The 13,062-nt window shown below is 53.2% G+C and overlaps 2 protein-coding genes across 2 annotated transcripts; one reads left to right on the top strand and one right to left on the bottom strand.

The window, feature by feature from the left end:
* Positions 1 to 498: 498 nt before the first annotated feature.
* DUOXA2 (dual oxidase maturation factor 2) lies at positions 499 to 6,805 on the top strand. Its single transcript, XM_037396155.1, has 6 exons — positions 499 to 660; positions 806 to 863; positions 3,162 to 3,296; positions 3,478 to 3,691; positions 4,866 to 5,080; positions 5,515 to 6,805. The coding sequence occupies exons 1-6, from the start codon at positions 514 to 516 to the stop codon at positions 5,712 to 5,714; spliced, it is 969 nt and encodes a 322-aa protein (XP_037252052.1). The 5' UTR covers positions 499 to 513; the 3' UTR covers positions 5,715 to 6,805.
* Positions 6,806 to 7,722: 917 nt separating this feature from the next.
* LOC119150812 (dual oxidase maturation factor 1-like) lies at positions 7,723 to 12,789 on the bottom strand. The gene is made up of 6 exons (XM_037393779.1): positions 12,643 to 12,789; positions 11,719 to 11,776; positions 10,616 to 10,750; positions 10,253 to 10,466; positions 8,778 to 8,989; positions 7,723 to 7,931 (listed from the first exon to the last, which is right to left on the bottom strand). The coding sequence occupies exons 1-6, from the start codon at positions 12,787 to 12,789 to the stop codon at positions 7,723 to 7,725; spliced, it is 975 nt and encodes a 324-aa protein (XP_037249676.1).
* Positions 12,790 to 13,062: the final 273 nt, after the last annotated feature.

Genomic DNA, 13,062 nt, shown 5'->3' with positions numbered 1-13,062 from the left:
ATCAGTTCTCAGTGGTTCCTTGCCATTTTGGAAGTAGGCTGCATCTGTCAGTGGTGGCTCTGCTCATGGACTTGCTCTAGCCACACGCCACAAAGTGGAAAGCCCCAGCTGCATCTGCTGGAGGGAAAGTGTCAGCTCTGTCTAGGGAGGAGCTGCTCAACAGGTCTCTGTGCTTGGGCTGGTCCTCAGGCTGCAGCAGGACTGCAGCTTGTGGTTCCCTGCGCTGCCACAATTCCTCTGGGCTGGTGGAAGTCCTGCCCCAGGCACCTCCTCTCCTTCACCAAGGGCTTTTGGGTGGTGTGTTTGCTGGGGAGTTTTTCACCCTGCCTGTTCCCTTGCAGCATCATGTTTCCTTGTCCCTCTGGGGAGTTTCAAGGTGACCTCCGGCAGCTGGTTATTCCAGAGCTGAGCTGGAGCTGAGCACCATAGGCTTGAGGGAGCCAGGCAGGACATTCATTGCAGGCAGGGACCCACTGTGACCGCCTCTCTCCCACAGGCTCCTGGAGGTACAGGATGACTGTCTTTGATGGCAGCTACCCCTTCTACCCACAGCAGAGGAAGGCCTTCGTGTTTGACATCAGCGCCATCATAGTGATTGTGGTCTTCCTAACGTTCGCTTGCAGCTTCCTGCTTATCATCCCGGGCATCCGTGGACGGGCGGTGGGTGTGTGACCCCTCTCCCTGGGGATAAGCATCTGCCCTCCCCCCATGCTTTGGATGCTGAGGCACTCCTGGCTGGTTCAGGGTGAGGCAGGACAGCTGGGGCTGTTCCTCCCTGCCTGATGTCCCACCTCTTTCCCCGCAGAGGCTATATTGGATTCTCAGAGTTCTCCTCAGTCTCCTCATAGGAGTGGTGATCATCGGTAAGTGCTGCACAGCCCTCTGAGGGTGGGTCCGGGGGCAGGATTAAACCCTGGGGTAGGGTCCGCTTCTGGGAAATGCGAGCTGGTGATCACAGCTGTGGCCTGGTGGAGGCTGGTTGCAGGGTCTATCCTACCCCAGCTCTGCTCTGCAAAGCAGTCACACAGCCTCTCTGAAGGGCTTTCCCATCCCTGGCACGGGCAATGAGAGCCCCTGGAGGTGCCCGTTGTCATTTCTGAATCAAGAGGGAGCTTTGCTGGCAGTAGCTGCACCAGGTCAGACAGCCCCAGCTCTGGTGGGCTGCACAGCCCTGTGTTCCTCTGACCATGTATGTGAGCCGGCACAGGCAGGACACAGGAACAACCCAAAACCACAGATGAAATGTGAAGAGTAAGTTTATTTTTGTTATCTCATGAACCGGGGGATCCCCAAAGCGGCACCTGGGCAGAGGCACACAAGTGGGGACACAGGCACGGCTGAGCTCAGTCCATGCTAGAGCATCGCTGAACCTGCTGTTTTCCTGCCTCAGGGATTCACGAAGGCACAGTTTACCACCGTGCTTGGATCTTTCCCATAGCAGGGCAGGAATCTCAAGCATGCTTGATTGGGTGCCTCTGAGTCTATCACAGGGCTATGTTATTTAACCACAGACATTCTACTTGTCACAGGTAGAACACAAGTTAGCACAAGGCTAAACAATTAGCTGCAGTGACCTGAATGTGTTTACAATCATCCTTGCCAATCTTCCATTATTTTCTCACATCTGCAAGCCCTCCCAAGATGCCCGCTGCTGAGGGAGCATGGCTGAACAGTTCAAAGTGTGGCCAGGCACATTTGGAGAAGGAGAGGAGCCTTGTGGTGATGTGGAGAGAGCAGGTCAAAACAAAACACAGACAGGGCAGAGGCTGGGACCAGGGGGTAAAGACCTTCCAAGGAGCAAGGCAGGAGGAAATGGAGGGGATTTGATTTAGCAGAAGCCAGGGAATCTTCTGTAATAAATAGGACTGGTGGTGGGAACTAGGCTGTGGGATTTCCAACTCTGACAGGGCAACAGGATGTGTAAGAGAAAGGTGTACTGAGGGGACAGAAGATGCCAGATGGGGAGAGAAACCAGCCCTGACCCTAAATCAAGAAAACTCTCCTGCTGTGAAGGACAGAGCAGATTACAAGACTGCTTGAAGAGGGATGATGAAGCACAACCTAAATGACGCAACCCCAATAGAACTAGATAGCCAGGCTGTGACCAGCTGTGGGGATCTGCTGGCCAACACATGGGCCAGTCCAGCATGCAGTGGCCACCCTCCACCTGGTGCTGGGAGATGCCACCAGAGCCACCTGGGAACATGGCATCAGGCTGGAGGTGGCAGAGGGGTGGAGGTCAGGGCTTGCTCCACAGCCTTAACCAGCTCAGCCCTGGAGAGCCGTCCAGCGCCACACTCATTACAAGGATGCAGCCAGGTGCTGCCTGGGCACACAGGAGGAATTAGTTGTTTCAAAACCAGCATCAGGGTTTCCGTCTGGTGGCAGCAGGGCACATTCAACCCTGCAGCTAGAAAACATTCCTGCAGAGCTGCTACTGGATCAGTGCCTTCACAATTTGTTTCAGCAGCTGAACTTATTTTGGGGCAGGTTTTCTTGTTCAGCCTGAGATTAAATAATCACCTTCACTTTCAGATCATTTCAATACTGGAAAATTAAGACCACCACAAAGCAACAGTGTTTCAGAAAAGAGTACTTTGTTCCAAAAAAAATTATATACCAGAGATGCTTCAAATTTTTCTTTCCTCCCCCCCAGCTGAAATGGCTGTCGGAGCTGTGATAGCACTAGCCACCCCTCTCCACCACCTCCATATGACAGTGATCTTCACTAATCACTAAAAGTGTGATCTAGGGAGCTTAATATTTGGAATAAAACTCACTCCTGTTCCCGAGGTCGATGAAGAGGCTTAGTTTTGAGCCCTGTCCCCAAGGACTGTGGTGCTCGCCGTGGTGGGGAGCTTGTGAGGAAGTTCTGGAGAGGATGTTCAAGGAGGAATCAGGTCATGGGGCTCATCCCTGGGGATCCTAGCTCCACTGCTCCTGGATTAAGGGAGTGGATGCGCAGTGAAGGGAGGACATGAGCTCCACCAGCGTGTGGGAGCTGGTTGAGGCACATCCTGGTGGCTGAGTCAGCTCTCCTGCCCTCCTTACCCTCCCTTGCAGTGCCACGGTGTGAATGCTGCTGTTCATGGTCCCAGCCTTGAGCACAGCAAAGCCTGAGACCAGTCCCTCTTTAATCCCAGCTTTACTTTTCCTGGCAGTTGTCCAGTTCACAGGGGACTGGGAGACCGGCTGGGTAACAGCAAACACCTCCTACAAGTCCTTCAGCCATGCCCTGGTGAACGTGGATGTTGGGCTGCACATTGGCCTGGTGGGGGTGAATATCACACTCATGGGTGAGTCTGATGTCCCCTCTAGAGCAGCCATGGCCCCAGGAGGTCTCCAAGTGCTCTGTGGGTGGCCATGGTCTGTGTGGGTGTTCCTGGGACCCTGCTGTCCCTGGGGTGCCTCTGCACCTGGCTGGCAGCACACAGGCTGCCGGGACACAGTGGGACCTCAGTCTTCTCCCTCCGGCAGGAAACCCGGTGAATCAGGTCAGTGAGACCATCAGCTACAATGAGCACTTTGCTTGGAGCTTTGATGCAGACTATGACCACAGCTACAGCAAAGGGCTGGAGAGGGGGCTGCCCAGCCCCATCCTCTACGTGGCAGAGAAGTTCACCACACAAAGCCCCTGCAACATGCACAGGCAGTACCGCATCTCCAGCCACTATGCATCAGCCACTCTCTGGTGAGTCTTTCTCTGCTTGTGCAGGCAGGGGAGATGCAAGGATGTGGGAAGGGCTCTGCTGCCCTGTCCCTAGTACTCCAAGATGAATGGTGATTGCGTGCTGCCAGGAGGAAAGTTCTGTGCATGGAGGGGCCTCTGCAAGGTTTGAGGTCAAACCGGTGGCCATGTAGGCACTTTGGGGTGAGCAGATAGGAGGTTCTGGTTCTCTCTGCTGGTCAGCTCCACCAGGGCTGGGCACAGGAGAGAGGAACGTGGTGCAGATCCTTGCCATAGTGTCATGATGATGGCAGGGGTCCACCCCCATGGAGTCAGAGCTGCTGTCCTCAATGGCCCAGAGACACCCATGGGTGTGTGCAGAACTCTCTCATCCCTATCTGGGAGGATATTTAGTGTCTGGGAGTGGGACCAGCTGAGGGAAAGCTGATGATGTTGTTATTACGGGGTCATATGGCTTGGTGGTGGACTTGGCAGTGCTAGGTTAATGGCTGGACTTGATTAGGTCTTTTCCAACCTGAATGATTCTATGATTCTTTAGTAGGATCTGCTGAGCAGCAACACGTTGCTGCTCACTTGAGCTGAGGGAGAGCTGGTCCCCAGCTGTCAGGAGATGGTCCCCTCTACCATGGGTTGTGGAGAGCAAAGACCATTGCAGTGCTGTTCCCCCTGCTCTGGGTTTGACAGCAGGGATGCAGGAACTAGGAAAGGGGCTTGGCAATGCCATGGAGTGAGAACTCCTGGCCCGTGGCTGAAGCATTCCCCCTGTCACCCAGCTCAGCCAAGTCCAGAGCTGCTGCCAATGACTTATGCCTGCTTTTCCAGTTATCCCAGTCCTGTGCCGCTCTCTGGGTTCTGCACTGCCCCACACATGGAAGGGCAGGGAGCTGAGATTGTCTAGATACACTGAGTGGGCTTTCATGGCCTCCTTGAGGCTGGTTCAGTCTGTGGGCTGAGCAATGGGAAGAGGAAATCTGGGCTTCTGCCTTCTGGATGTAGAGCGTGAACATTGCACATCTGCTTGCTCAGCCTGCAAAGCTAGGGATCACTCCAGCCTGCCCACAGAGCTGCTTGGCCTTGTGTGAGCCCATGTTCTTCCTCCCACATGGAAATCCTCACATAGAGCATCCTAGTCTGTGACACTTGCACAACTCATCTGTGGGTCTTCTCTTGCCTCCAGGGTGGCCTTTTGCACTTGGCTCATCTCAAATATGCTCTTTGCCATGCCCGTTCTAGTCTACGGAGGCTACATGCTCCTGGCCACAGCAGCCTTCATGATCTTTTCCTTGCTCTCGTTCTCCACTGCGAGGAATTCCCTGATGTGCCCGATCCAGTTTGGGACTGCAACCCTGCACATAGGCTATGGGGGATCTTTCTGGATCACGCTAGCAACTGGTAAGGGCACCAAGCTGCACCAGGACACGCCACCTTGTCCCTCTGGGTGTGCAAGAGTCCCAGTGCTTTCCCCTCAGAAATGGAGGTGAGAGAGCTTGGGGAGTGCAGCCCACCATAGCCCCAGCCTGTGCCTTGGCAAAGCAGATCCTGGCAGAGATGTGGAAAGGGCTGGCAGAAGAGGGGACACCATCCTCATCTCAGGGGTGATGAAGGGTTTTTTAGTCCCTGAGGTACAATAATGCAAGGAGAGATGGGGATCACTTGCCTGGGTTTTAAGATGCTCGGCACAGCAGCTGAAGCCACCTCATACATTATTAGAAGGCCATCTTCCATAAAAGAAGGTCTTGTCCCCTGGCAGGAGGCCATCAGAGGAGGTGGGTGGGAAGTGTGCTGGTGTTTACAGGAACGCTCTCAGAGAGCACTTTGTCTTCCAGGCTTGCTCTGTTTTGTGGCTGGGATCACTGTTGTCACAGTGCACTACTTCAACTTGGACCTGCTGAAAAATTTCTTTGAGCTCCATGAGGACAAATCAGAGGAGTACCAGGAAATGATTGAAGTGTATGTCAATCCTCATTTTGTGAGCAAAGGTTTGCCTCCATCTCAGCCCTCAAAACTCAACCCAAACAGTGTCTAGAAAGAAGTTACTCCCACTCCTTCCCTGAAGGTGGATCTGAAAGGGCAGAGCACAAACCCTTCTTGATGTCCCCAGAGAACCATTTCCCTATCCAACTGCCTTTGAAGAGTGCACAAGTCCATGTTGGGATGGGTACTTGCTGAGGAGTACCTTTGCAGGCTGTGTCTCCCTGACCATGCTCTCTGGAAAAGCGCAGGCTTTGCCGGGAGCTGGCAGGCTGCAACCACAGCAGCTCACAGCTCCAGCAACCTGAGCTGCACAGTCACCTGGGGATCTCTGCCACAGAGATGCCCTTCCTGCTCCATGCCCTGGCACAGCTTGCCACCCTGAGCCTCTGATGGCCAGTTCTCATGACAGAAACTGAGCTCACCTGTGAGATGTCCTATGGGGAGCACCTGCAACTCCAAAAGCCAGTGACTAAACCCGCTCATTTCTTTCCCAAGCACTGATGTTTAGTGTAGACCTTTAGGTGCACCTAGGAAAGCCAGGCACAGACCCAGGCTCAATCAGGCTAGGTGCTGCATGAGCTAGAGCAAAAAGACTGCACCAGCAATAAAGACTGACTAAACATGCAATGACATTTGCCGTGGGGGATGTGATGTGACTATTTTCACTTTCAGACTTGGGCTTTACTAGATAAGACTTCTACCCTGGATGGGCCAAAGAGATGCCACAAGAAAGGAAGCAGAGGGAAGAATGAAGTTACCCCCATCCAGCCAGAGCATGCTTGGGCGAGCTGAGCTCACCATGAAATGCAAGCCCTAGGCCAGCCTTTTGACCCAGCCAAGGTGAGAAATGAAGTACATTGAGTTGTGTTATTACAAACAAAACGTGGGCTCTGGCACCAAACCCACTGGCCTGATGAAGTCTCTACAGCCTGGCACAAGGAGATTGCCATACCTGAATGCTGGAGACCTGGGCAGCTTCAGTCCAATTAATTGTAAAGGACATAATTGCTGTATTTTGACTCTTCTTTCCAAGGCAAGACCCTCGCTATTAAGTTACTTCTTTCACATTATATTTATGTTGCACTAGTGTGATTTGTTATGCACAAGAATTATTATTTTCAATAAAACTTCACTAAAAACCTGTTCCTTTGAAACACTTTGGGCACTTTTGGGGGCTGGTTTCTTAAGAGGGGGCTGTGGGGCATAGCTGCAGGTGACTACTTGTGAGCCCCCAGCAACAGCACCTTTCCCATGGCAAGTTGCCCTGGCAGAGGTGGCCCCAAGGAAGGACAAGGCTCGCTGGCATATTTCAAGGTGAGCCATTGAGAAACCCTTGTCACTGGGAGCAGCACACTATAAGGATGTAGGACAGCTTCAGAAGGACTTTAACTAGTAGAGCAGCAGGACAAAAGCCATAAGATTAAACAAACAAAACTCCCTCAAAAAAAGGAAGATCCTTTCTTGAGTCTTGCATCCAGACATGCCAGGTCTGGAGGCATCACGGGAAGATGCTACAACCAACAACAAGTTATCAGGGCTGGTGTGGGACAGATCCCATGCCCCAAAAGCACAGGAGGCTGGGTTTTTACCATTCTTTCTGCCACCACATCTGGCAGTCTGCAGCCTCATCTCCTGCTTTTAGGCATGATTCCTCCCTCCAACAGTATTCTCACCAGAAGAAAAGCTTTGGCCTGTTCCATCAGACATACAGGGGCACAAACCTCAATAAACAAAACATAAAAAGAATTGATTGGTTTGAAGCACAGACACCAAATCTCTGCATGCCTTGCCCACTTCCTAGCAAGCACAGGACCGCCAGGATTTCTGCAGTGGACCCTGCATGGGGCCAACTGAGCAGTGGCAATGACATGATAGGGGACACAGAGACCCCTTCACACATTGTGTCTCATGCAGAAAAGGGGGTCAGGCCAGCAGGGGCTGGCTGTGTCATGGGGGCTGCCTGCAAGGAGGTCTGCAGGTGGAAGATTTCTTCCCTTGCTGTTCACAGCGTGAATTCGGGAGGGGTGGCCTCAGGCTTTGCCCTGCCTGCACCCAGTGCCTTACAGCTGGGTGGCTGTCACCTCACAAAGCTCACCCAGGGGGACCATCAGCATGTCCTGCGCAGAGGAACTGGGCTCAGCTGGCAGGTAGGACTTGTCCCACACCTCCTCTTCTTCTCCCTTGCCCAGGTTAAAAACAAGCTTCAGCTTCTCTGGCTGCACAGAGTTCAGGATGATGATGGCCAGCCCCAGCAGCAGACACAGTAGCCCTGCAACGCACAGCACGGGGAGACACATTAGCTCCTCTGCCCCGCTGTGTCACAGCCCCATTGAGATCCAGATCTGGTGCTGGAGGCCAACTGCTCATGGCACCACCTGGGAGGTCAAAGGAAGGTGTTATTTCCCTCTCCATATCTGCACTCTGGCATCAGTTTGGGCTCCCCCAGTACAAAAGAGAAGTCAATGAACTGGGGCAGATGGCCAAGAGAATTGGGGTTGGAGCCCACAATGTACAGGGAAAGGCTGGAGGAGCTGGGCTTGTTTAGCCTGAAAAATAGGAGTATTCAGGGGGCACCTAATTGTGGTCTTCTGCTACTGAGTAAGAGCCAGTCTCTTCTCAGAGGTGCACAGTTGTAACATGGGAAATTCCAATTTGATAAAAGGAAATAATTGCTGTCCATGAGTGGGACAGCTGTGCGGAAGGTCCTGAAAGGCAGAGGGGATCTCTAGCCATGGGGCCATCCACCACCAGACTAAAGCAAGGTGTCTGTGGCTTTGAGGTTAGCCTTGCTTTGAGCAAGGGCTGGGAGAGAGACCCCCAAGCGTCCTTCCAGAGCACATCTTTCCCCAACTCTGCAATTCTTGACTTTCATGGAACTCCTCTGGACACACATCCCCCCAGATAACTTTGGCTGTTTGGATCTCCTGGCTGATCAGCTCTTTTTTCCCCCCAGTGCCAATGATGCTATCCTAAATTAATGTACATTGTTTAAAAAAATAAATATCATTTTCTGTGATAAGCCATAGAGACAGAAGGGATGAGGCCCTGTTGGGGCATCACTGAGCATCATCAGTGTGGGGATGGAGGCTGGTGTTTGCCCCAGGAGCAAACTCACCTGTTGCTAATGTCAGCCAAAAGGATCCACCATAGTCTGTTTTCAAGGAAGCTGGGCCAAACTGGATGGGGCACTTTGGGGTGCTCCTTGCAGTGAAGAAGAGCAGCGAGAAGAGCATCAGCACAGCAGTGAGCAGGAGCAGGTATCCACCATAGAGCAGGATGGGCATGGAGAACAACAGGATGGAAATGAGCCATGTGCAAAAGGCCAGCCTGCAAAGGACCGAGCAAAGCATCATGCTTGGAGCTTCTTCTCAAGGTCACCTCTCCACGTCCCAGTGGAGGGGTACAGCCCTGGGCAACCTGCTTTAGCTGGCCTTACTTGAGCAGGTGGGCTGGACAGGCTGATCTAAGGAGGTCCCTCCCATCGCAAATGATTCTGTAACTGCCTGAATGGTGGAGCTGTGGGACAAATCCCACAGCGGTGGAAAGGGACCTCCATGCCAGGGGACATTCAGTGTTGAACTTCATGAAGCCCCAGGCACCTTGATATGGCTTTGACATCAGCCTTGCTCTGGGCAGGGGCCTAGAGTAGAAACCTCTGGAGGTCCTGCAAATGAACTCTGTCTGACTCTTGTAGTCCTCCACAACTGGCTGCCCCCAGGCAGTTCCCACCTGTTCAAAGGGAGAATGACAACAAAGGAGACCTCTGGAGAACTGCATAACCAGCCATGCCCACATCTGACTCAGCAGCTTCAGTGAGCCCAGCTGCCTGCCCTGCCCTGTGTGCGGGGTTGGCTTTAGCTCACTGGGGAGGCAGGCCACACAAACTTTTCTGATTCCAAGAACAATAATGAAAAATAAGTTTACATCAATATCCCTGCCTTAAAATACTCCTTCTCAATAGTAGAAAAGTTTGGACAAGGCTAGTTATTTTTCCCAAAAATAAAAAATGGACATGTGGGCAGGGACCTGGAGCCTACATCCACAGGCAGAATTGCAAGACTCACTCTTGCCTGCACTGCGTTTCCAACGGCCTGAGACACGTGGGGATGCTCTGAGACTCCACCATCATAACATGCACAAGGCCTCTCAGCTTTACACGACAAGACAGACTCTGAGCACCTTCTTGACGGTCCCTCTTGCTCCCCACCAGCAGGTCTCATGCTCTCTTGGGCATGCAACAGGAACCCCCCCAGGTGGTCTTATCGGGGCTCTGCATCTTGCTTGGGAGAGGACTTTGCACCAGAAGCCCCACACAGCTGCATCTGCTTTTCTTTAAATGAAGAATCATTTTTCACCAACTGCAATTTTGCAGATCAGGGCAGAGGACACTGAAAAGGACTCAGGGGAGATGGGCAGGCTGGGAAGCATCAACATCCCTGGTTCTGCAGAAGGGCAGGTGCCAGAGACCAGCCAAGGCTTTGGCACAGTCTTAGAATGAAGAGGTGGCTCCACCAAGCTCCCTCTGCTCTATCTGGTTCTTTCCATCTCCCTGCTGAGTAGAGATAGGGCTGACCTTTTGCTCTAACTTACCACAACATGAGGGATGCGTAGTGGCCAGAGGTGTGGTATGGCCTGTGCATGTTGCAGGGGCTTTGCGTGGTGAACTTCTCTGCCACGTAGAGGATGGGGCTGGGCAGCCCCCTCTCCAGCCCTTTGCTGTAGCTGTGGTCATAGTCTGTGTCAAAGCTCCAGGCAAAGTGCTCATTGTAGCTGATGGTCTCATTGACCTGATTCACTGGGTTTCCTGCCAAATGATGAAGATTAAGGACCTTTCTCAGCCTTGGAGGCAGCTCCAATACTTCCTGATGTGGGGACACGAGGGCCCACAGCCCCAGTACTCAGGTGTACAGCTGCCAAACTCATACACCATCTCCTGTTGTGATATGCACTCACCCACCAGTGTGATATTCACCCCCGCCAGGCCAATGTGCAGCCCAACATCCACATTCACCAGGGCATGGCTGAAGGACTTGTAGGAGGTGTTCGCTGTCACCCAGCCAGTCTCCCAGTCCCTGGTGAACTGTATGGCTGTGAAGACTTCAAAGGTTAGTCATAGCCTGGCAGCAAGACATTTAGAGCTGAAAGCACCTGCCACAATAGTTACTGTGGCCTGAGCACCATCTACCCTCTCCCAACAGCAAGGCCTGGGTTGCGAGCCCCAAGGAGCAGAAGCCTTGCATGCCTTTCCCCAACACAAACCCTGACAGCCCTGTGGCATACAAAGACACAGACCCCAAGTGAGATCACTTACTGCATACATAAGTGCTGGTTATATACAATCACTTATCCACCCACATTCTGCCCCAGAATGTGCCTACAAGCAGCAAAGTACCTTTGTAGCCAGTTCAAACCCCACCAAACCACTTACCCCCTCCATACCCCTCTAAGAAGGTCTCTTCTTCCCCAATACTTAAGCTTGTGGGAGGCCTTGGGCACACCCCTCATTGCAGGCAGGTGTGCATGGAACTGATGTGCAGGTGAGCTCAGAGAGCCACGTTTAGTGTTGGTTGTTTCCTCACTACATTTTAAGGTACAATTACTCTGCAGCCTGGCACCCAGACAATGAACAAAGCCCCTTCTCAGAAAGGGCCCTTACACAGCCCCACTCAGGTTGTTTTCTTCCCAGACCCATCCCAGTCCCTAGCCCTAGAGACAATGGGGCTGATGTGTGGGCACTGTCCGGGCACTGGTCCCCATCTAAGCATCTGCCAATTTGTCTGAGTCTCCTAGGAGTTGGCAGTGGGCTTTCGGCGACTGCCCTGGAGGTAGTCTGCACATACAACCACCAGTCTTCAAAGAGGAGACAGATGGGTGCTTGCATCTCCCACCACTTGCTGGAGTCTGGTCCCAGACAGATAGGTGTTTGTCTTCCCCATAAATCCATCCTGTGGGCTGGACTTGATGCTCACTGCTCTGTTCACCCTCACCTGTCTTGCTCCTCCATTCCCTGTGTTTTGGGCATCCTTGAGCTTCCCCCCCAGGACCCCGGTACTCACTGATGATCACGGCTCCCACAAAGAGGCCCATCACTACCCGCAGGAACCAGAAGAGCCGCTGCAAGGGGTTAGCAGAGGCAGGGAACAGGTCTTAGTCAGATTTTGACAGTGGGGACCTCAGCAGCAAGCATGTCATTTAGAAATGCCAGCTGGTGAGAAACGGGCCTGTCCTTCCCCCAGGGAGTCACGCCATGGGTCTGGGGGTGGGTGGCACAGGGGGAACATGTGTCTGGGGCATCCCTGCAGTGGAGTGGGATACAGAGCAGGGAAATCTGGGCACCCCAAGAAGATTAGAACAGCCCATTTGGAAAAGCTGTGGCATCCCCTTTCTGGGAAGGAGGATGGAGACACTCCTTTAATAGTCCTGAGCTGGGATTTCCACATTTGTTCAAACCTCACGTGTTTGGACTTGGACATGTTGGCAGCTGGCCACAGCTGGAGACAAAAGCAGCCAGGGGTTCACAGTGTGTCCCCTGGGGGGGAGACGCCTCTTGGCCAGCCCCTCTGCAAAGCCAAGCACGCAACAGACATGAGAGTGGTGGGATGGCAGCAGGGTTTGTTGGCCACACAAGCCCCATGAGCCATGCTGGGGCATGCACAGTGCACACTTCCTTCTGCTACTGGGGTTTCAGGGAAGGTGGAGCGAGGTCTTTGAGCCTCGCCCTGTTTTTCCACTCCTGTGAAATGACTTGGGCTTGCTTACAGAGAAACTGAGCCAAGCTCAAATCTGGGCATCTTGTAAATTTGGGATGGTGGATTTTGGTGTCTCCAGCACAGGGGTACACGCTGGTTGGGCTCTCAGAGCCCTGGCCAGGAACCTGTGGGCATGCTTGCTCCACAGTCTTTGAGGCTGGGAAAGAGGAGGCACATGGGATGCACAGGGCAGGGACCAGAAGGCTGAGCTCCCCCTGCCCCTCCACTTACCTCTCTGCCCCGGATCCCCGGCAGGATGATGATGAAAGTGGCCAACGTGGAGAGGAAGATGGAGATGATGACAGCCTGGGTGGTGTCGAAGGGGAAGCACGCATTGGTGCCAGGGTAGAAGGGGAAGGAGCCATTCCACAGTGTCATCCTGCTGTCTGGGAGGGCTGGAGATCAGCACCCAGAGAGACATCGGGGAGAAAATGACCTCCAGAATTCCACCCCATCCAGCCTTCTCCACAGAGCCACCTCCTGCCCATTTGCCAGCATGCTGCTTGTCCCAGGCATGGCTGTGTGTGCATCCCCAGTGCCCATGTACACTGCAGGCCTGCAGTGGGGTGTATGCTCAGGCATCTCCCATGGGAACCTTCCATCTCCCCCGGGTACATCCCAAAGCAAAGCAGGTTTGGAGTCACGGAGGCA

Source organism: Falco rusticolus, chromosome 7, assembly GCF_015220075.1.
Source record: "Falco rusticolus isolate bFalRus1 chromosome 7, bFalRus1.pri, whole genome shotgun sequence".
NCBI lineage: Eukaryota > Metazoa > Chordata > Aves > Falconiformes > Falconidae > Falco > Falco rusticolus.
The sequence above is the reverse complement of the archived record's forward strand: the minus strand, read 5'-3'. Positions and strand labels throughout refer to the sequence as shown.

Bases quoted from the DNA above. Each gene is read 5' to 3' on its own strand.
- DUOXA2 (XM_037396155.1), top strand. From the start codon at position 514: ATGACTGTCTTTGATGGCAGCTACCCCTTCTACCCACAGCAGAGGAAG. The intron at 661-805 runs GTGGGTGTGTGA...CTTTCCCCGCAG, and splicing joins CGGGCATCCGTGGACGGGCG to AGGCTATATTGGATTCTCAG. The intron at 3,692-4,865 runs GTGAGTCTTTCT...TCTTGCCTCCAG, and splicing joins TATGCATCAGCCACTCTCTG to GGTGGCCTTTTGCACTTGGC.
- LOC119150812 (XM_037393779.1), bottom strand. From the start codon at position 12,789: ATGACACTGTGGAATGGCTCCTTCCCCTTCTACCCTGGCACCAATGCG. The intron at 10,751-11,718 runs GTGAGTACCGGG...AAGTCTTCACAG, and splicing joins TGTGGGAGCCGTGATCATCA to CCATACAGTTCACCAGGGAC. The intron at 8,990-10,252 runs GTAAGTTAGAGC...GGTCCTTTGCAG, and splicing joins TACGCATCCCTCATGTTGTG to GCTGGCCTTTTGCACATGGC.